This window comes from Lonchura striata, chromosome 8 (genome assembly GCF_046129695.1).
Source record: "Lonchura striata isolate bLonStr1 chromosome 8, bLonStr1.mat, whole genome shotgun sequence".
Taxonomy (NCBI): Eukaryota; Metazoa; Chordata; class Aves; order Passeriformes; family Estrildidae; genus Lonchura; species Lonchura striata.
This window is the reverse complement of record NC_134610.1, coordinates 9,753,453-9,773,914: the sequence shown is the minus strand read 5'-3', so window position 1 is coordinate 9,773,914 and position 20,462 is coordinate 9,753,453. Positions and strand designations below refer to the sequence as shown.

General features: G+C 43.6%; 1 protein-coding gene across 4 annotated transcripts in view; it reads right to left on the bottom strand.

The window, feature by feature from the left end:
* Positions 1-2,809: 2,809 nt before the first annotated feature.
* Positions 2,810-20,462, bottom strand: part of HEG1 (heart development protein with EGF like domains 1) — a 51,056-nt gene continuing 33,403 nt past the window's right edge. For 3 of the 4 annotated variants that reach the window (XM_021526041.3, XM_077784930.1, XM_077784929.1), the window contains exons 15-21: positions 20,235-20,395; positions 18,432-18,566; positions 13,771-13,813; positions 13,631-13,668; positions 13,063-13,150; positions 11,456-11,630; positions 2,810-9,886 (exon numbers count right to left, since the gene is read on the bottom strand). In XM_021526041.3, the coding sequence (XP_021381716.3) occupies positions 9,737-9,886; positions 11,456-11,630; positions 13,063-13,150; positions 13,631-13,668; positions 13,771-13,813; positions 18,432-18,566; positions 20,235-20,395 (790 nt within the window). In that variant the 3' untranslated portion in view covers positions 2,810-9,736. The remainder of the gene's footprint in view (positions 9,887-11,455; positions 11,631-13,062; positions 13,151-13,630; positions 13,669-13,770; positions 13,814-18,431; positions 18,567-20,234; positions 20,396-20,462) is intronic. The other variant, XM_077784931.1, reaches the window with a different exon arrangement.

The window sequence follows — 20,462 nt, the reverse complement described above, 5'->3', positions numbered from 1 at the left end:
GTCCCTCCAGTGTGACCTGCTCCCCACACCTACCCATAGTCCCCACAGTGACCCCCTGGCAGCCCCCTCTCCCTCTGTCTGCTTCTTCAGGCCACGCTGGATTCAGCTCCTGCCCTGCTGCTGCTCCCTCCCATGCCCATTGCCCATCACAGATCACTCAATTTCTCCAGGCCCCTCCTTAAAACTTCTTTGCCAGGAAGCTGACAGAATAAGAGAAGGAAATGCCTGGGAAATGTTTGGCTCCAGTTCTCTCTGCCTACCTGCTTGGCCAGTGTCCTGCCTCCACCTCAGGCCACCAAGACCCTCCTAGCTTCAGGGGACATCCAAAAACTAATCCCAAAGTCTTGTTAGAATAACATATTTCAGTGCTGGGAGCCCAAGACCCCAGCAGGTGCTTCAGGTGGGAAGGGGTGTGCAGAGGACAAACCTGACTGTTGGAGAGTGGCACAGCTGTATGTCACCCATCCTCTGGCAATGTCCATCTCCTGGATTTACACTCTTCAGTCTTCATGATATACTCCCATTTTCCAATGCTGCCTCAAGGTGCAGCTAGATTAATCCAGGTGTTAAAATCCCCCTGTTGGCTGTGAAGCAAGTGCATGGGACCTAAAGAACTTCTTAGGGCACTATTGAAAATGAGGGCCAGGTCTTCAGCAGGTGTAAATGGTGCAGCTTTTCTGCCCACACTAGAGACTACTGGTTGCGTGGGCAGTCCTGCACATTAGAACTTCTCTCTACAGTGAATGCACATCAGGAAATGGTGTTACCTATATTTTTAAACTTTACTTCCATTCCTACCTGGTTGTTTATGTTAACTATGATCATAGTTTTGGCAGTGTGAGTCATTTGCCATGCAAAAGGCCCCAGTTCCTCCAGGAAATAATGCACTCAGCAGATATACATCTTCACAGACCAGACATTTTCATCTCTGCTTGCCTTCCCTGTCCATTTTGTGACACACCAGTGGTAACAACAGGCTCTCTCCAGGAAGGAAGGTGACAGGCTCTATCTGCCCCATTGCTTGGTGATTTGTGGGGGAATTAGTTATAGAGATACGGTGGCTTAGGAGAACAGACACAGAGAATTAACAAAATAGGAGAACTGATACCAGTGAAATAGCAGCTCTGCTGCACTTACTAATTAAGTCTTTAAGCACACGTTTAGGCAATAAAAAGTTGACTGTTAGTCCAGACAGACTCACACAGCCACAGGAATTGTGATGTCCTGCAAGGAACTACAGAGAAAACTTCCTTTGCAGAAATAAGTCAATAACTTTCCAGAGGCTGTAAAATCAAACTGTTGTGTGTCAAAACTCAGATATGACAATCAAGAACACTGAACAATTATTATGGAATAAAAAATATGCTATGTTTACTAACAGTAGCTGCTCTATTGTCAATACGTTTTTATGGCAGGAAAAAGAAATACCAAAAGTAAAGGGCCTTATCTATCTATTAGAAAGCATATGTAATCAAGAGGCAATCATGCTGTCAAAAGACAAAGCAGGAAAAATTGTCTGTTACAGCTCCTGATGTGCATCAGCTCAATACTTTTTCCTGCACATTTTCCAATCCTTTTCCTTACTAGATTCCTATATATTTTGTTATTTCATGTAAATTTGGTTCCTCCACTATATATGACATATATAAGTAGAAATACATGTTTTAATTACCTAAAAGTTAAAAAAAAATTAAAAAAGCTTCAGAAGTCCAAATCAAAGATTTAGCTATGGACACAGATTCACATATAATCAGGGGAAGCAGATGCTCTTTAACTTCTTCTCAGGCGGTTCCCAAGAGTTTGAGGGCACACACTATGGATGCATTCAGTGGTCTCAGAGGCACTGACATGCAAATCTGAAGTGGGCAGTGCTGTTAAATTATGTGCTTGTCCATAACCCCCAAAGATCTTTTACTTAGTCCCACAGAAATGTTTGTGATCCGTGGTTTTACACTGCCAATTTCCTAAAAGATACCAGCATCACACAGACAGTAAGATAACATGAGACAGTCATGGTAAGTGGTCTCTTACCACGGGGTGAGCTGCTCTCTGTGGATGTGTGTCTCTTTTCATGGCTACTGGGAGAGCCAGATCATGTGTTCAAATTGGCCACCTAACTTTTCATAGAACAGATAAATCCCACCTTAGTCCCATCTGATTGCTGTCACAGCTGTACTGCTCTGGAGCAACACAGGAAAAAATTGCCCCACATGAACTTACCTGCCATTACTCCAGATGCTCTTCCAAATCATGCCTCTTCTCAGCAGCCTGAGTTGGACTTGGATTCCACTGGATTCAAGGTGCCCTTCTTTTCCTTTGAGGGACACCCAGCTGGGCATTCTTCACTGTCCCTGGTGGTTTTTGCTGGGACAGGACTGATCTCACGATGGTCAGATCCAGTCCTTTGCCCTTGCAAACAGCCCTGCTGCACCCCTCTCCTGAGGTTTTCCTCCCCTCCATGCACTCACACACGTAAACACACAACTTTACCAGTTCTAGCAAAAATTAAACGGAGGAAAAATTAAAATTAAACTGAGTTGTTTGGTGCCACCAACATGAATATATCAGAACACAACTTGTATTTCAGCTGAGCAGAATTTTGTTTGGCACAACTAACAACATACCCATTTCCTCTTAGCTTTTCAATTTAGTTATTCGATCAGGAAGCACCATCAGAAGAACAAAACCAATTTCTTTTCTATGCAATTTCTGATTTTCTGGATTATATGTATAACAATAATTAAAACCACCTAAAAATTGCATGTTTCCCTTTACAGGCAAAGCTAAAGAAAATAAAGAAGCAGGGACATAGTAATAGTCATTATTTTATTGTATCCTTTTATGATACTGACTAGAACGCCAGATTTAATAATATTGGATGCAGGTATAAAAATAATCCAATCCTTAAAAATTATATTTTGCTACTACAGTACTGTATAATTAGTGGAGATTGAAAATATGATACAACTTTAAATAATACTGGTTTGGAAAACATCCTCAGAACCCCAGAGACTTGGAAGCAAACATTCAGAGACAGAGGAAAGGGAGTGGAGCAATGTCAAGAACATAAAGCAGGTTTACATTCAAGTTGTAAAGAAGAACAAATAGATGCTGAAAATTTATCTTTTGGAAGAGAGGTCACAAAAGGTGAACTTTACTGCTGCTATTCTAAAAGCTGCTTAAATAAATCGTTATGATTTTACACACCAAGTTTCACCTTCCGCTAGGAGAAAGTCCTGTAGAATTTAATGGGTTTAGAGCAAATTACTGAGTTTAACAGAACAGAATTCCCTTTAAAAATGAAGGTAGTAAATATTTATCCTGTTGAGCTTCTTTTTTTTTTTCTTTAAAGCAAACACATCCTAGTAGATTTCATTGAAGACTTTTTATGTCCAGCAAATTCTACAGCCACATTCAAGAGAAGCGATCAGTGTTCACTGTATTCCACAGGACTTTTCCATACAGGATTCTGCTGATCTGGGGGCTGCGTGCTGCAGTCATTAACCCAAGTAAGACTCCCATCCCTTCTAGCATTTTATTGAAATAGAGAATGAATGACTTAGCATTTCAATACCACCTTGGAGGAACATCAGGCACCCTTGCTAGGTGCTCTCTCAACAAGGATATTATACAACACAGACTAAACACACAAGAGGTGTCATCCCACACTCAACCTCACAGTACTGAAGTCACACTTCTCCAGAATAAGTAAGCATATACTTTTTTTTTTTTTTTTAATTTTGGTACTTCTTAATCCTTCATGAATTTCTCTCCTGCTTTTCAATTTCAGCAGCTCAAGGGAATGAAGAATTAAATGTACATTGAAAAGGTACCAAACTCTTACAAGCATATAGGACATACCCATTCTGAAACTAGAAGATCTTGCTTAATTTCTAACGGGACAGGCAAGAGTGATCTGCAGAGCAGTTGATATGTGTGACAGCAGGAAGCATCTCTATATCCCTAGATATTACATGAAAGAAGCTGGCTGACCAGTAAAACAACTACACAAAATTCACAGTCATTCTCTTCCCAGGAAACTGTTTCAGATCTTGAAGCTGTTTTGTTCATTCTCGCATAACACAGGTCCTGCTACAGTAATAAATATGCTTTAAAAAGAAGATAGATACAACATGGAAAGGCAAGAACAGTATCACAGAAATATAGAGACAGAGCCATGGGAAAGCATGTACTACACACAAGTGACCCTGGTGGTGGAGTAATTCAGGCCTGAAAAAGAACTTTGCAGTCCATGGGAGAATTACCCCAGTCACTGTAGGGATGCTGGACTTCATCCTTTGTGTGTAAAGAGGAAAAAACATTAGTAAGCATAGGAAGAGCATTTAACTAAAATGCATCTGTTCTTGTTAATTTAAAGAAGAAAGCTAAAGATTACTATTAGGGAATGAAAATTCCAGCTGGATTTGGAATGGATGTGACCATTGACCAGCATCAGAGACAAATCCCAGGAAAGCAACTTGGTGTATCTGCAGCAGTGTCCAAACCCACTCTGTGCTCACTCAGGTCCCAGCAAACTGTACAAGTATCAGCACAAACTATTTCACAATGATAAATACCTCCCTCTAACTGTAATTTATTGCTGTTTTTAAAGCCTTTTACTACCCTGCAGTGTGGAGGCAGATAACTTTCATAAGGCTGTTCATGAGTGGTAACTCAGTACATGACTGTGCCAGTGGGTCTTATGGGAAATGCCACTAGAGCAATGGGATTTATTGCTGCTATAAAACCTAACAGTTCCAGTGTGGGGGAAAACCTGGCCTGCTTTTTCCACTTATAGCCCAATTCAGTGCTGTAATGTTTCAACAGTGTGAAAAAATCCTGATTTCCAGTGCAGCTGGAAGAACTGGTCAGGGCAAGCAGCAGGACACAGGAAGACTGTATGTTCAAGATGCCTTTTGAAAGATTCCTCAAATCTGTGTTTTGCTGATCAGGTCACTGGGACTGCCTCTCCTATGCTTTCAGGGGTATTTTTGTGGGTAAGGCATCTTGTCAATATAATTGGCAGAGCACCATAGCAACAAACACATGCCTCTCACAGTTTTTCCTGTCAAGCAATAGAATTAGCATTTTTTTCCAAATTTAATTAAAAACACAACCACACAACTGCCCATGGGTCATTGCTGACTGTTCCCCTCACTTTCCACAGCAGCCAGGAGCAATAACAGATTTATGAGCAGTGTTGGTGTAGTCTTTCTTCCTTTCCCCGCATCTGACTGAACTACTTGCATTCTCCATACCAAAAACATGCTGCTTCCCTCCTATCCTCTCACATAGTGGAGAGTGATTCCCCTTGGCAAAATCATCCAGTGTGCTCAAAATTTTCAATTTGGGGTAGCTAGAAATAATCTAAAAGAGAGATGGGAAATAATTTGCAGTATTTAGACATCCTACAGGGAGTTAGGTTGTGAACAGAGAAGCATCTGATTCTGAAAGTGGGCTTGAGGGCACATAGAGACCCTTCTTATACCCAAGAGGAAAAACAAGCCCCACTCCACTGCCAAAGGGTGCTTTGTTCATGGCAGACACAGAGAGAATCCTGGTGGCAGCTTTACACAGAGACAACCTGCACTGAAGCACTGCCCACATCCCTGCTGTGGCTGGGCGAGTCTGTAAAACTGGGGTGAGGCAGTGAACACTGCAGTAAAGCAACCATCATAAATTGTGACACAGTACAGTGCACTGCACCCACCCCTTCTGTCCCAGTGCAGCTGGGAGCGAGTGGTGCCTGCCTGAAGACAGAAGCACTGCAGCACAGGCTGCAGCTGGGCTGGTGGAGACCCAGGGGCTGAATCACCCCAGGCTGCCTCTGTCACCTTCCCAAAAGCTTCCTGGTACACTGGAGGGGGAAGCACCTGCACTCATCTGGGTGTTGACTCATCCTGCCTAAACCCCTCTCTTGCCTGCAGGCAGGGCCTCCTAAGACATCCAGAGGAGGTGTGGCAGCTCAGGAGAGACCCTTTTCCTTCTCCTTCTGTGGACTGTGCATTGGCTCTGAGACTCTTTTCTTACCCAAACCACATAGAAGGTCAGGCTGCAATGGATAAATCCACATAACAAATGCCCCAATATTTACCTGCATTGGGAGAGAGAAAATTTCAGTGCAATAACACTCTTTCAGAAAATTCCAAGTTTTGCAGTCCTCACTCACAAAATCCTGCTGGATTTACTGAGACTCTTTCCCTCCAGATACAATTCAAGAAGAATTTGAAGACTGTTAAGGTATTAAAATTATTACTTGCAAAGTTTTGTGTGCTCTCATTAGAAATAGTCCTATCTCAATTCCAGTCAAATCCCTTGCAATTTGCAATGTGCTGGGAGATACAGACCAGAAGTTTTGTTCATATACTCTTTGTGCAGAAGGGCTGATCTGCAATTGAGTTGGTGTGCCATACTTTGCCTTGGTAGTTGACATGCAGGAGTTCATCTCCTGGTCTTTGACCTAACCAAGCAGTTAAACATCTCTGCCTATCAGCATAGGCCTCAATGCTTCCCCAGCTGAGGACATGCTGGCATGGGTAAATCATGGGATTCTTGTGATTGCTGGGACACGTCCTTATCACAAGCTGCTTCACTGAAAAGGAACAAAGTCCAGTCTATAGGCTTTGGATTTAGATTTAGCATGAATTGCATTTTCTTCTTTTCTTTTGTAACAAAAACATAGCTCTGCTCCATACCGTGGGAAAGGCAGTCCTTTCTGTCCTGGATGAAAACTCTGATCAGCATGGCAGGGAACAGCTAATTCTTGTGCTTTACCTGGTATAATACTATGGACACTGTAAGTAGAGCTTTCCTTAAATACAGTTCCTTTAGGCAGCTGTACTTCCCATGAGCATCTATTCCTTTCCCCCTACAGCTGAGATCAGCTGTGCGTTACCAGCTGCAAGGCTGATTATGGATCAGACAGGTGTGAAGTTGCATGCATTGTCACCAAAAGGTTGTGTAAGTGCAAAGGGTACTGCCCTAGGTGTCCATAAAGCTCTGTTTCTCTGCAAGCTCACACTGCTGCGTCTACACAGAAGACAAGAGCGGAGGCATAAAAAAGACACTGTTTGTGTGCTGTAGCTGGTGCACCTAACTGTGCCTTCTCAAGCACATCAGTGACTCCTTTCCTGTCTTGAAGTTTTGAGAAAACAAGACAGACGTGAGCAGGGACCAGAAACTTCTAGGCCAACATAGCTTATAATTGCCTGTTACTGTCTCACTTCCCTCTGGATACCTGTTACTGATGTTTGGTAAGGAACACAAAAGCCTTTAAAGTGCTGGGAAAGGATCTGGGAATTCACACCTTCTGTAGGATGCAAGCATCTGCTCCCTGATGGAGAGCTCCTCATCGCCCCAAGTTTGCCTCCGGTGAGCAGCCACACAATACATGGGCATCTGAACTGGGGTTAGGCACTTTGGGGGATGCACCCCGTGATCCTCAGTGCTTCAGTGAGCTGAGCTACTTATTTGTAGGCACTGTGTCTTTTAAAGCATGGTGGGGGAGAAGGGAATATCAGTTTATGTACAAACTACAGATATGGTGAGTTAGTGACGAAGGAACTGTGCTATTTGTTATCCTTATACAAGCAGCCACCTTGAATTAAAAGCACATTCACATTCAAGAGGAGAAACCAAATCTGGACCTTGTATCTAAACAGGCTTTGGGTGACTCAGATTAACAGTGCAGTAAAGATAAGTGGCAAATATACTTAATGATATTTAATTATATTTCCTGCATACGAGTCGGGGCAGTCCCAAGCACAAATGTTGGAGAATAGAAAGTAGCCCAGAGGACTTGATGTGTTGGTTGGCGAGAAGCTCAACATGACCCAGCAATGTGCTCTCACAGCCCAGAAAGGCAATTGTGTCATGGGCAGCACCAGAGCAGGCTGGGGAGGGGATTCTCTGTCTCTGCTCTGCTCTCCTGAGACCCCACCTGCAGTGCTGTGTTCAGGGGTCCCATAAGAAGATATGAGGCCAGAGGAGGCCACGAAGATGCTCAGAGGCTGGAGCACCTCTGCTATGAAGACAGTCTGAGAAAAGTTGGGGCTCTTCAGCCTGGAGAAGAGTAGGCTCCAAGGAGACCTTAGAGCACCTTCCAGTAACTAAGGGAGGCCTACAAGAAAGCTGATTTTCGCAAGGTCATATGGGGATAGGACAAGGGAAATGATTTTAAAGCGAAGAAGGTAGATTTAGATTCATTACAAGAAAGAAATTCTTCATTGTGAGAATGGTGAGGCACTGAAACAGGTTGCCCAGAGAAGTTACCAAGTGTTCAAAGCCAGATTGGATGGGCCTTTGAGAAACCCGGTCTAGTGGAAGGCATCCCTGCTTATGGCGAGGAGTTGGAAAAAAAATATCTGTAAAATCCCTTCCAACTCAACCCATTCCATGGTTCTGTGACTAGTAAGATCTCTTCCAACACTCACTTTAAGTCAGAACACAGTCCATGAGTTTCAATCTGATCTTTGGTGAGACATGCAATAACTTACATTCTCCAACTTCTGCTAATATGAACGAACACACCTAGGTGAGGAAACTTGCCTGGTCTGAGTCACTCGAAACTAGGATGGAAGAAAGAAAAACACTTCAACATAAGTGATCTTTGCTATGCTAGGATTGCAAGCATCATGTTTTTCTCTTTCTTAAATGCAACTGACTGCAGTAAGCCCTCTTTTTCAATGCACTGAAAGTCTCCACAGTGCCTACAAATTCAAGGTGGACTGTGGAGGTTTGAAATCCCACCTTCATTGCCCAGAATTCAGATTCCTCTGCCCAGCCAAGGCTATAGCATTATTACTCCTTCACAGAATCCAAATAAAAATCATTCTGAAGTCACAGATCATCTTCTTCTTCCCTGTGAGTAATTATTTAATATTGTATTGCTGTGTCTATAGGCATTTAAATCATTGCAGGGAAACAGAGCCCCAAAGGATCCCAAATGGAAGCACCACGATAGCATGTAGTGGCATCACTTCTGAACAATATTGGTTGACAAAACAACAACATTCCCTATATACAGAAGGTTTTCAAAGCAGCACAGAGGAACAACTGTGCCTTTTTTCTGTCAAAATTGCAGTGGTGTGACCAACCTTCCTGCACTCCTTGGAGACAATCAACCCATGAATTCAGCCAATATTGCCAGACACTGGGTTTTGGCAAGGACTCGGGAATCTGGAGAACTTTTACCAATACAAAGGCTAGGGCCAGAAGACAAGCCAGGTTTCCGTCCTGCACGAAGCTGACAGCAAGGCAGTGGTCTAAAATGGAGAGGACAAACTTGCCTGACCAAAAGCAATTGCACAGTGAAGCTTTGCGTGAAGGCTGGCTAGGAAGACAAGCACAGTCAACAGTGAACGAGATCTGTAAACAAGACACTCCCTAGTGGTATTCAATGCAGAGTGCTGGGCACAGTTCATCTGCCTGTACTGATCCATGCTTGCCCATGTAACGCCAAGAATGAAGAATGAAAAAGGAGTACACGTGTTAGCTTCCCACAGGGTCTTTTAGTGATGTGCTTCTTGAGCCATTCCCTCCTCTTCCTCCTCCTCTCTGATGCTCAGCAACTGTGACCGTCCCTCAGGGCAGCAATGCTCAGCATGAAGTTCAAAGTCCTTCCTGTTAAATGGGAAGAGTAAGATTGATGTGGCCTCAACTACCCAGGAGACAGATTGTACCTGGGAATTAAGGGCCACACAACTGTGTCAATCTTCCACTCTCTCTCCACTCTTTGCTAAAAATAGTCTCTTCTTCTGGTTTCATCACTAATGAAGGATGGATTGTATTGTCCAGGGTAGATGCATGAATGTCGAGATCCAGGCAAACCAGTGTAGGGAGGATAAAGTCCATTTCTTTCCAGTTCAGGATTTCTTAGTCCAGTTGGCTGTATTAGCAAAAAAAGAAAGAAAAAAAGGTCTTATTCGCACACTCAAATCCTCCTTCAGGCTTCAGGCACAGCCTTACCACATTTCTTTGCTGTTGGTTCAGTAGCTAGAGGGAACAATGGGATATCTAATGATCTCTATAATCTAGAATGATTTTTGCAGTATTGCCTGAAGGCATTATTATGATGCAATCTAATTTCAACATCTGGCCAATGAACAGACTTGAAGCTTACCTGACTCTGCCGAGTGCAGTCCAAGTACACAGTTAATTTTTAATTTAAAAAAAAAAAAAAATCTACTGCTGAGCTCAGGTATTGAAACAACTCTCATTAAAAGGATATTGTCCCAGAGCCATCCTTAAAGGAGACAATTATAGAAAATCAAAGGTAGTCTTCTGCTTTGAGTATTACCTGGGCATTTCTCTCCCCATTTACCATAGGTACCTCCTCTCCCAAGAGAGGAGAGGCCCTTGAATTATATGTCAAATACAAAACAGTCTGACCTTCCTTTTTCTTCCCTTCTTGTAACTAAGTAAGACTCCTGGGGATGCTTGGTGGAGGAACACTGCTGTCTAAGATCAAGTCTGTACAATCCTTTCGCCCAGTGAATAACATGAAGCCTCTTGGTCTAATCTGTTACAGAGCAGATCCATGCAAAACCTCATCACCTACTGCTTGCTAAAAAGTTTCCATTTCTAGTTCCCAGCATAATGAGAGTCTTTAAAAAAAACCAGGAAATGCATTTTCATTTGAAATATCTCATTCTTAGTGGAAGCATGAAGGAGAATACTTTGACTCCATGCTGTGCAACCCAGTAAATTTGCTCACTGAAAAACTTAAAATATAAGCCAGGAAAATAGTAACACTCTCTGCTCTGGAAAGCAAGGAGACCAGAATGTGTGATTTGGGTGAAATCCTGTGACTTTCACTCTCATGAGTAACCCACACACACCTTAAGTACATGTTGCTGAAAATGAGTGACAGGCGATACAGCAGCACCACAGCTCTGGATACAGCCATTAGCAGATGGTACCAACCATGACACAACAACTTGTGCTGGTGTCTTTCTGTGCCCTACACAGCCTATTACTCCTTATTCCCTCAGAGCTGAAGGGATGCTCCTTACGTACCCTGCAGAGGGAAGGAATGGAGGAAAAGAGGAGTCCTCAGTGACAGCATCTTCCTATTTGGGGGCAAAGTTCCCCAGACAGACATTTCAACCTTCCACTTCATCAGTGAGGGTGGACAGGAGAAAACTGCTAAAAGGAAACCCTAGGAGTTTATCCAAAACCTTTAACTATCCTTCTCTACTCTAGGATTGGGATTTTTGGGCATTTTTACCAAAATATTCCTAGACCTTTCCTCAGCATTCTTCCTAATGATATGTCTTTGTAATGTTCACCACAGGTAATAGCTAGAGCCCATAGGACTCCTCAAATGCCTTGCTATGGAAGACATTTGCTTTGCTCTTTTATCTTGCAGGAAAGGGATCTGCACTTCCAAAAATAAAGGAATATCTCTTTCCTGTATGAGGCACAAAGGGTTAAAAATTAATCTCTGGATAGATACCGAATAATACACATCTGTCATCTGCAACAGGTTCTTGGTGCTTCCATTCTCCTGCATCTCGATGGTCTCTCTGCCCCACTCCTGTGCCCGGGGATTCTTCGGATATTCAGCATAAGGTGACATCTGGAAATCCCCACTCTTGAAAATCAGTTTACTTATGTCATTTTTATTCTTCCTGTTTATAAAAGAATGAGGGAAAGTGAAAACTTACAACTTATCCTGCTATCTTGTGTACACTTCTGACATGATCTCAGTAGAGATCATTACTTGATGTTACGAGTCTTGACTGGGAACAAAGATCACCTCAGAAGGACTGTAGTCCAGTCATCTGCTCTGAAGCCAAATCAGATATGAAATCAGATCATGCAACTCAGGGCATTATCTGGTGGGATTTGAAATCTCCAAAGTTACATGGCAACCTCCCTCAGCAACCTGTTCCACTGCCTTACTGCTCCCTTGGTGAAAGGATTTTTCCCTACATTCAGTTTGATCCCCTCTGTTCCAACTTGTTCCAGCTATGTCCCTTGTCTCTTAAAAACATGTGTGTTCATCTGAATCAATGAAGAAATCATGGAAATTGAGGAAGAAAAACATATAGGAGCCCCCATGCTATTAACTATAACTTGTAGACACTATGTTAATTCCTAAGAAGGAAGGCCTGCAAGGAGCTGACCTGAGTGACACCAAATGTCCCTGCAGGATTATAATGGTTAATGAGTGAACTTTGGTGATGCTTCCAGTTCAAAGCAGAGTATCCTCCAGGAAGTCACATAAGCTGCCCAAGGCCAGGACTCATGAGAAAATCAGTCCACCCCTGTGGAGATCTGTACTCTGGGCTGCCTCATCTCCTGGCTGGGGTTTGTGCATCCCCCTGGCTCAAAATATCAGGTAAAAGGGCCACAATCAAACCACTGCCACATCTATATTACTGATAAATCCAGTTGCCAACTTTATCAGAGAGCTTTGAAATCCTAGATTTGGGGACTGGAATGGTGGGGAGAGGATGTTACTGCAAGGCATCCCTTTTCAGATTACATAAATCAGGAAATAGAGCTTCCTAGGCAAGTACATCTTGTCCAAAGCTACCTCCTGGTATGGGAACGAGGTGTGTATGTGTGAGTGTATGTGTGAGAGGGAGAGACACACAGAGTGAGAGCACATGCAAGAAAATAGCCTTAACTACACTCAAACAACACTTCAGCAATGGCAAGTAACCTCTCCTGTTGCTTAAACTGCTCCTTTCAACTTAGCTTGCACTTTTGGAGTTTGCTTCCTGGCTTCAGAGCCTTACAACTCTGTGTGGGAAGGACTCCCCTGCTTCTCCATCCTTAGAGGATATGATTTCTATGTGTACCTTTAAGAGACACCCAGTCCATTGTTTAGCCTGACTGCTGGGGGAAAAAAAAAAAATTAAATTCTCCAAATGAAAGCACAGTGGGATACTTCAGTATCTCAGATTAACCCACTTGCTTAGCCTATGTTTTCACCTATGTTTTGGTCCTTAGCTATGCTATGTTTTAGTCCCTAGGAGTTCACACGGGAGCTCTGAGTGTGGTGCAATGCACGGGGAGGATGGCCAGGCGGAGCCGGGTGGCAGCGGTACGTACCGGCAGCAGGTGACGATCAGTGCTATGCCCATGATCAGCAGCAGCCCCCCTCCTGCAGCTGCAATCACCACCGTGATGAGCTGGTACGCTGCAGACGGGAGAGACAGAGGCTGAGGAACAGCAGTGTGGTTGTAAACCCATGTAACATATCCAGAGTCCCCGTGCCAAGGGATTAGCTGCTTATTTCCTACCTTCTCAGTTCCCCATAAGCAACATAGCCTTAAATTTTCAAGTGAAATGGAAACAAGTTCTTGTTTCCCTAAGGAATAGATTGCCTTCACTGATAGGTCAGAGTAACTCAAATATCTTGCTTTAGGAATGCTCAATATATGTACTATCCTGACAGACTATGCAGGGAAAGGAGATCTCCTTTCCTTAGATGACATTAAGTCAGCTTTGCGAAAGAAGGTCCACAAAATGACTTTTAACAGAAAATGAAGGAACAAAAAGCACTGAAAAAAGTAGCCTGTACCTACTTCATTTTAGACACAGTCACTTGCAATTACTTGTTTCAAATCTCCTACTTCTGGCACTGTAGAAAATAAAAGTAATGAAATGTGGTACTCACGGTTTCCACAGTTGAATCCACCCAAGCCAAAGGGGCAGCTGGGAACAGAGAACAACAGGGAGTTTCAGCAGCTCAGTTGTGCCAACAGGTCACCAGAGCAAGGATGGTGGGGTAGGAGGAGGGCAGAACAGTCACCATACCTCACGCAGGTCTCGTTTTCCAGCTTGTATCCATCTTCGCAGGCTGAAAGCAGAGAGAAGGGCCGTGAGCACCGCGCCGTGGAGCCGGCAGGGATTTCCCAGCGCCGCTTCCACGGCGGCCTCGCCTCCAGCGCCCGCGGCTGCACGGCAGGAGCGCCGCGCACCGGGATGGGGGCTGGATGTCCCCTGGTTTGGGGAAAACATCGTGCACTTAAGGTGAATAAGGACAATAATGCCTCCTGCTGACTTTAATGGAACCATTTCGGGGCTTTCCAAGCAGAGCCAGTTTGGAGCCCGGCCCAGGGAGGGCTGCTGGCAATGTCATTCCCAGCAGAGCCTCTTGCCCAAATGAAAACTCACTGCACATTGTACTGCTTCACACAAAAATGTAAAAAAATCTGCAAGTACCTCCAGTTTTCATTTTGAAAGCCCATTTAAACTATGCTACTTTAGCATTGGTTCGTGTTACTAATTACTTTTAAATGTTAGTACCGCACAAGATGTTATGCAAACACAGTCAGGGTAACCTGAAGTGAGATGCTAATGTTTTTTTGGTCATGTCACTTTTGCTCCAGATCTTTCAAATTTGCAGCTAAATCAAATTTTGAGACATTGTATTTTACTATACAGTAGAAATTGAATTTATTAGGTCTAAATAATCCAGAAAACTGCTATGTGCAAAATGTTGGTGAAAAACTGGAACCATCATTTCAAAATAAAATAATTTCTGTGCTTATGGACAGCTATCCTATATTATCTGAGGAAATTATACTACCCTTCTGATGAACAGCAAAGGGGATGATACATTGGGCACACAACTATAAGGTTCAAATTACTGATAAGATTACTGCTTTTCTCAGCAATAGTCCCACCAGAGCTCTGGCAGATCTGCTGCCTTTCACAGAGGTAGTGAAGGCAGTCACTCAAAGGTGTGAGCAGGAGTGACACAGACAGAGTCACTCTGGGCACAGGGACAACCAGGCAGCAGCCCTTGGGGTCTGCAAGACATCACCCGAGGGTCTGGAAAACCCCCATAGCACATTCCACAGGGAATTGTTCAATGAAAACAAAAATGTTCATGGATTTCTCCCTCCCTCAAACACTACTTGCTTAAAACTGTCACAGAATTTCCCTAAATTTAATTCCAGTTTCAAATCAAGTAGTTGGAGCTGCATTTTAGAGAAACACCCAAGACTGATTTTAATATTGTCAGTAACAGACAATCAACCACAGCACTGGAAGCTCACAAAATTCATTTTCCTCAGCCATTAAAAACATTCATCTTCTTTCTGGTCTAAATTACTCCAGTGTCATATTCCAGATTCTGGATGTTTACTTACTAGATTGGAAAAGGTTATATGATCACATTTGTCCTCACCACCAAATCACTCCTTTAAGCCAAGGCCACTGAGATCTCTGAGTCTCCCTAATTATTGCAGCTCTTCTCTGAACACTTGCAGGTTCTCTTTGACCCTTTTGATTTCTAGTTCCCAGAAATAGATGTTGCAAGCCTAGGGATAACAAAATGTCCCATCTTCTGCCTACCTCACATCCTCAGGATGCATGGACACGGAAGAGTGCTGCACTCCCATCACTTCTGTGGCTGTGGACACAGACTTGGTTTAGCAAGTGTCACCAGTGATGGTGGGAGGGCTGATGTCCACAATACCTGGTCTTGCACACCTTTCTTTACCCTGTGTAGCCCCACTACTCCTTCACCACATCCCTCATTCCATTTAATTTTTCCAGAGCTGGGGATGGGGAAGGTGACGCTCATTACACAGCCTCCCTGCTGCATCACGCTGTGATGCTTTTTTTGTCACTAGATATATTTTTCTGCCTCTAAGATGATTTCTTTGAAATAAAGGAAGAGAGTAGAGGTAACTGTGAAAGAGTTAAGAGCCCCAGTCAGCAAACAAGCAGGGCAAGGATAGTAAATCCCAAAGAATCCTCGCCTGGCTCATTCATCTCACTGGGGCATTAGCTAAAGGAGACTGGATGGGTTGTTCCGTTCACTTGCTAACAAAAGCAGACTGAAAATATTATGGAGTGAATGTTCCACCACAGGATTGGGCAGTAACAAAATGTGCAGTGGAAGGGAGGGAGGCATCACCTCAGAGCTCACTGGAGTTGCCTTCTCTAATGAGCACAGCAGCCCCAGCTCCATCCCAGCACCTGCATGTTGGGAATGCCTGCAGGAGCAGGCAGACAAGTGCTGGAGCCCCCTCTAAGCTCAGCCCTAGCCCAGGAGTGTGTGTGTGGCACATACACCTGGAGCAGTTTCAAAGCTGGAGCTGTGCCATGTGCAGGAGCAGCCCTGGGACCCTGCTGGCACACAGCTCTCAGGTCAGGAGGATATTGGAGCAGAAAAGAGGAAAAGCAAGATCCTGAATATGCATTTCTCTCTCTTATTTAAAAATTTGATGCTTATGTATTTTCCTCTCCTCCCTGTTTCTTTTCCTGCCACTTTGCTTTCTCCTTTGGCATCTTTGCTGCTCCTTTGAACACGTGCCCAGGAGAGCTCTCACTGTCACACTCACTTGGCAATATTCCAAACACAAGCAAGGAACAGAGGAAAGACCCAAGTGTCAGGGGCCAAGCAAAGCTATCAAGTTGTGCTCTTCAACCTAGGATTCCTTTGCCTTCCCAAAAGACACTCAGGGGTCTCTTTGGAAACCTGCTTTACTGCTCCTTACTTCACTCCAGAAAAGCTCTGTGCCAGTAAAAATAGCATGCCCTTGAAAAGCTGGCACACTGGGTTTGCTGCTCTGTCACTGAAATAGCCCTGAAGACACTGAGAAGGCTGAGAATCAGCAGTGACCCACAGACACTGAACAGCAGAGCCAGAGGTACCCTGGCCAACCTGCTGGACCGCCGGTGGCTCAGAGACCCAGCCCTTCCCTGGCCCATGGCAAGCCTTCCCAAGTATGGCCCTGAGGACAGATGCTACCAGGAGAACAAATCCTGTGGGTCAGGGCAGCCAGTTTTCCCAGCCTTCCCACGGGGGAGACCGGACAGGGCAGCACAATAGCCATTTCCCTCTTTGCAAATACTATAATTGGAGCCACTACACCGCATTTTCACAACCCACAATGAGGGTCAGATGCTCACGAGACCTCAGTTCCTGTTTAGGCACTAAAAGGGCAGAGATTTTCATAGAGGCTGGTATATTGTGTGCTATATTTATCAGGAAAATAGCCTTAAATATCAAAATGGGGCCCGTAACTTGGCTTTTGGAAAAGCCTTTAAAAATCCCAATGACCTGGCTTGCCCAGATGGGCACAAGTGATAATGAAAATCTGGCCAGAGAATGGCACCATGCACTTTGCTGCCCTCATGTCTCTGCACTGCAGCCTAAATCCAACATCAGTCCTGTCCCCCAGACACTCTCAAGCTGATCAATAAGATGTTTCCTACTGACAGCAGTGAGATGAAGGTGGAATTGAGGCCTCCCTGTTTACAGATGAGTTTTTTTTATTTTCCACAGCAAACAAGTTTCATAAGTAATCACACATACGAGGTCTTAGATCTCTTAGCCCTCTGCAACCATTATACCCAAGTGCCTCACAGCCTTTCAGGTATTTATCTTCACTACTTGGCAAGAGACATGAACAAGACAAATGCAGTAACTTTCCCTGGGTCCCCACTGTCCATGATGGAACAAGAATTGGGTAAAAACCTCTCAAGTTTCAGCTCAGCTCCTCACTCACTACATAAGCCCTTCTCTGCCTCTCTAGGGTTGGTGGAGATGCTCAATATTTCCCCAAAAAATCCTTCCTCCTACATACAAGATATGGGGAAGGGAGGAAAACACAAAGGGAAAGGTGAAGTGAAGGAGAGGCAGGGCCATGACGTGGCAAGCAGAGATGCCCATCTCTGAGCTGTCCCTCCCAGAGTCTGTAGCACATTAATTATTTCCAGGCATATTTTTCTCACTCTCAGATTTGGAACTGACAAAACATCTCCGCCTATGTCAAGAGCAACCCAGCAGGCATTGCCAGAAGCAATATATTACTACTGCAATTGTTATTGATATGTAATCAGAAAAGCCTTACTGCAACCACAAACTAGGGAATGGACACCCTGTTTCTCCAGAAGTCATTTGGAACACTGGCACATAAAGATTTTGTTTAAAATGCAGCAGAACCAGATTTGTTGATCTGAGGAGTAGCTAAAAAATAACACGATCTTTAAGCTTAAAATTTCTATTTGGAACCCAGCTGAAAAATAAATTCATAATCATTTTCATTTACAAATTTTTAAAATAATGATGATATATTAATATAAGCTTTTGAGTTTAAAGCTATTCCCCTAAGTTCACTGAGAGTTCAGGCAAAATCAAAACAGGCAGAGACACACGTCATCTCTGCTCTGTGCCACTGAACTGGAGCCCAAAGCAGCCAGGCCCCTTTCTCCCTCACCTCAATCACTGTAACTCACAGCATGCCCCAGAAAGAGATAATATTATTCCTAGAGAGAGACTGTGTCTTCAGTGTCTGCTGAAAAACCCCCTAACTAAATAAAAGAAACTTGAGCTGCTAATATTTATTCATAATATTGAGTGCTTGCATGCAGAGCGCTACATGCACACACTCATTTCCACACTGGAACAGAAACTTTGAGGAAAATTCATGCAAAGTACACCCCATGAAGAGCAATACCTCTGCAGGAGTGGTCCATCTTGTTGTATTTGAAGTACCCACTTTTGCACTGGCAGAGAGCGACCCCATCGAAGTCAGTGCATTCTGAGGTTTCCTTGTCACATTCAGGGTCCTTCTGTCTGCACAAGCTGCCAGCTGTTGGGAAGAGGTGCCCAACATCAGCATGGTTCTCTCTGAACCCACCATTATGCACATTTGCTTTCCCTGGGCATCCCATTCAGCTGATGTGCTGCTTTAATATTTTTCTTTTTTTTTTTTTTTTTTTAAGTATTTTCTGTTTCATTAGGAGGGAGTCAACATTACCCTATGTCACCAATTCTTGTGTGTTTACCATCATTTGTACAGGCAAATAGAGGGGGTGAATAATAAATGTTTCAGTTCGGAAGCAGAAGGGGAAATGAAAAAGAGAAATCTGGTTTGGCTCAAGCTCAGACACACTTATCCCCTGACACAGTTCAACAAATCAAGTTTTAAGTTTATATCAAGCAAAACATTTTGCTTACACCAAACCAATTCTTTTCCATTTCAGTATTAAGCACTGGATTTTTTCATTTTTCAAAAAAAAATTTGTACTTTCATTTACATTACTTTGAAGCAGTGTTTTAATTTAGAAAGTCAGACTTGTTACAATGAGCATTCAGCAAAACTGGATAAATGGTGGAAATTGTGACATCAAATTCATATTTTTACTGAGAGGTCAGGCTAAATGGAATTAATAAATATTTGTGAGAAATAGGATTTTGTGGAAAATATGTCACTCATTTGGCACTCTCCTTTTATAAACCTTTCCTTGCTAGATTATTTTTTTTTATCTGACATGTTTTCTTCTAGGTACTTACACAGGAATATGATTTGTTTCTTACTCTGCTTATTTCAAGTTAGAAGTTGACTTTACAGAAGCACTGTATCAGAGGTAATGGGTAGGTAGAATCTGAGCAGGTTTACCCAAATAATTTAAAGCAATCCATGGGCAGAGTATGGCTTTAAAACACAGCCCATTGCAATAAAAGCACACATTAAACTTCTCATCTGCATGTTTACTTTGCCAGAATATTACTGGGGGTTTCCCACTAAACCCAGGCTAAGCGTTGCCACCCTTAAAGCCTTGAACCCAGAAGTCACAAAACACCACTTGCAGCAGTTTCCTTGCAGGTGCCCCTCTCAGATAAATCTCCTCCATCACTCCCTCAGGAAGTGATGGGCTCAGCACTGGGGTCCACCTGGAGAAGGTCACACACAACACTGGTGTTCTTCTCCACGTCTTTCTGTGCTGCACCCACATTGCCCTTGGGCAGATAGAGGAGTCAGTGCAGAAATCACAGCTCTCACTAATTGTGAACATTTTACAACCTGCAACACTGGAACTGGGCAGGCAGGAGAGCAGAGCTCGCCCTGCAGCCTCCAGCAGCTCTAATCAAGTTCTCCAGCAGGGTTTTGTCTCTTGGCTTTCACACCCTTTCCCTGGCTCCCAGCCGCGCGTGTGAAATCAAGACTTATGGTTTTTTGATCTGGCTGGGCCCAGTGTCACATCCCTGAGATGAAAGGCTGCCCTACAATGTCTCTAATCCTGTGCTGCACAATATTTTCACAGAGAGGCAGATTTCTCACACATGTGGCAAAGATAAGGCTTGGTATCTGCATCCCTTTTGTACTGGGAGGTTCTTAAGATGACTCCCATTTAAGTAAGATAAAAAGATACAGTGGGGGTTTTCCACATGAAAAAATATTGTCCCCCTTTTATAAAAGGAGCCAAATAAAACATCCCTTCCCCCTCCTGCCACAGTCCTTCCAGATGCTATTTACCTCTGTGGAGTAATTTCAGACTTGATATGAACTGGCAGGCTTCAGTGGGGGATTTGCAAGCTCGAATGTAGCTTTTCACACTGCTGATAACATCGAAGAAAGTCACATTGGATGCTAAAGAGAACGTGGATTGCACTGAAACATGCACAAAATTTGTCTCCCTAAAAAAAACAAAAACAACAACAAAACAAAACAGCCCTGAGTATCACAGTTCAGGTTTGATGTCAT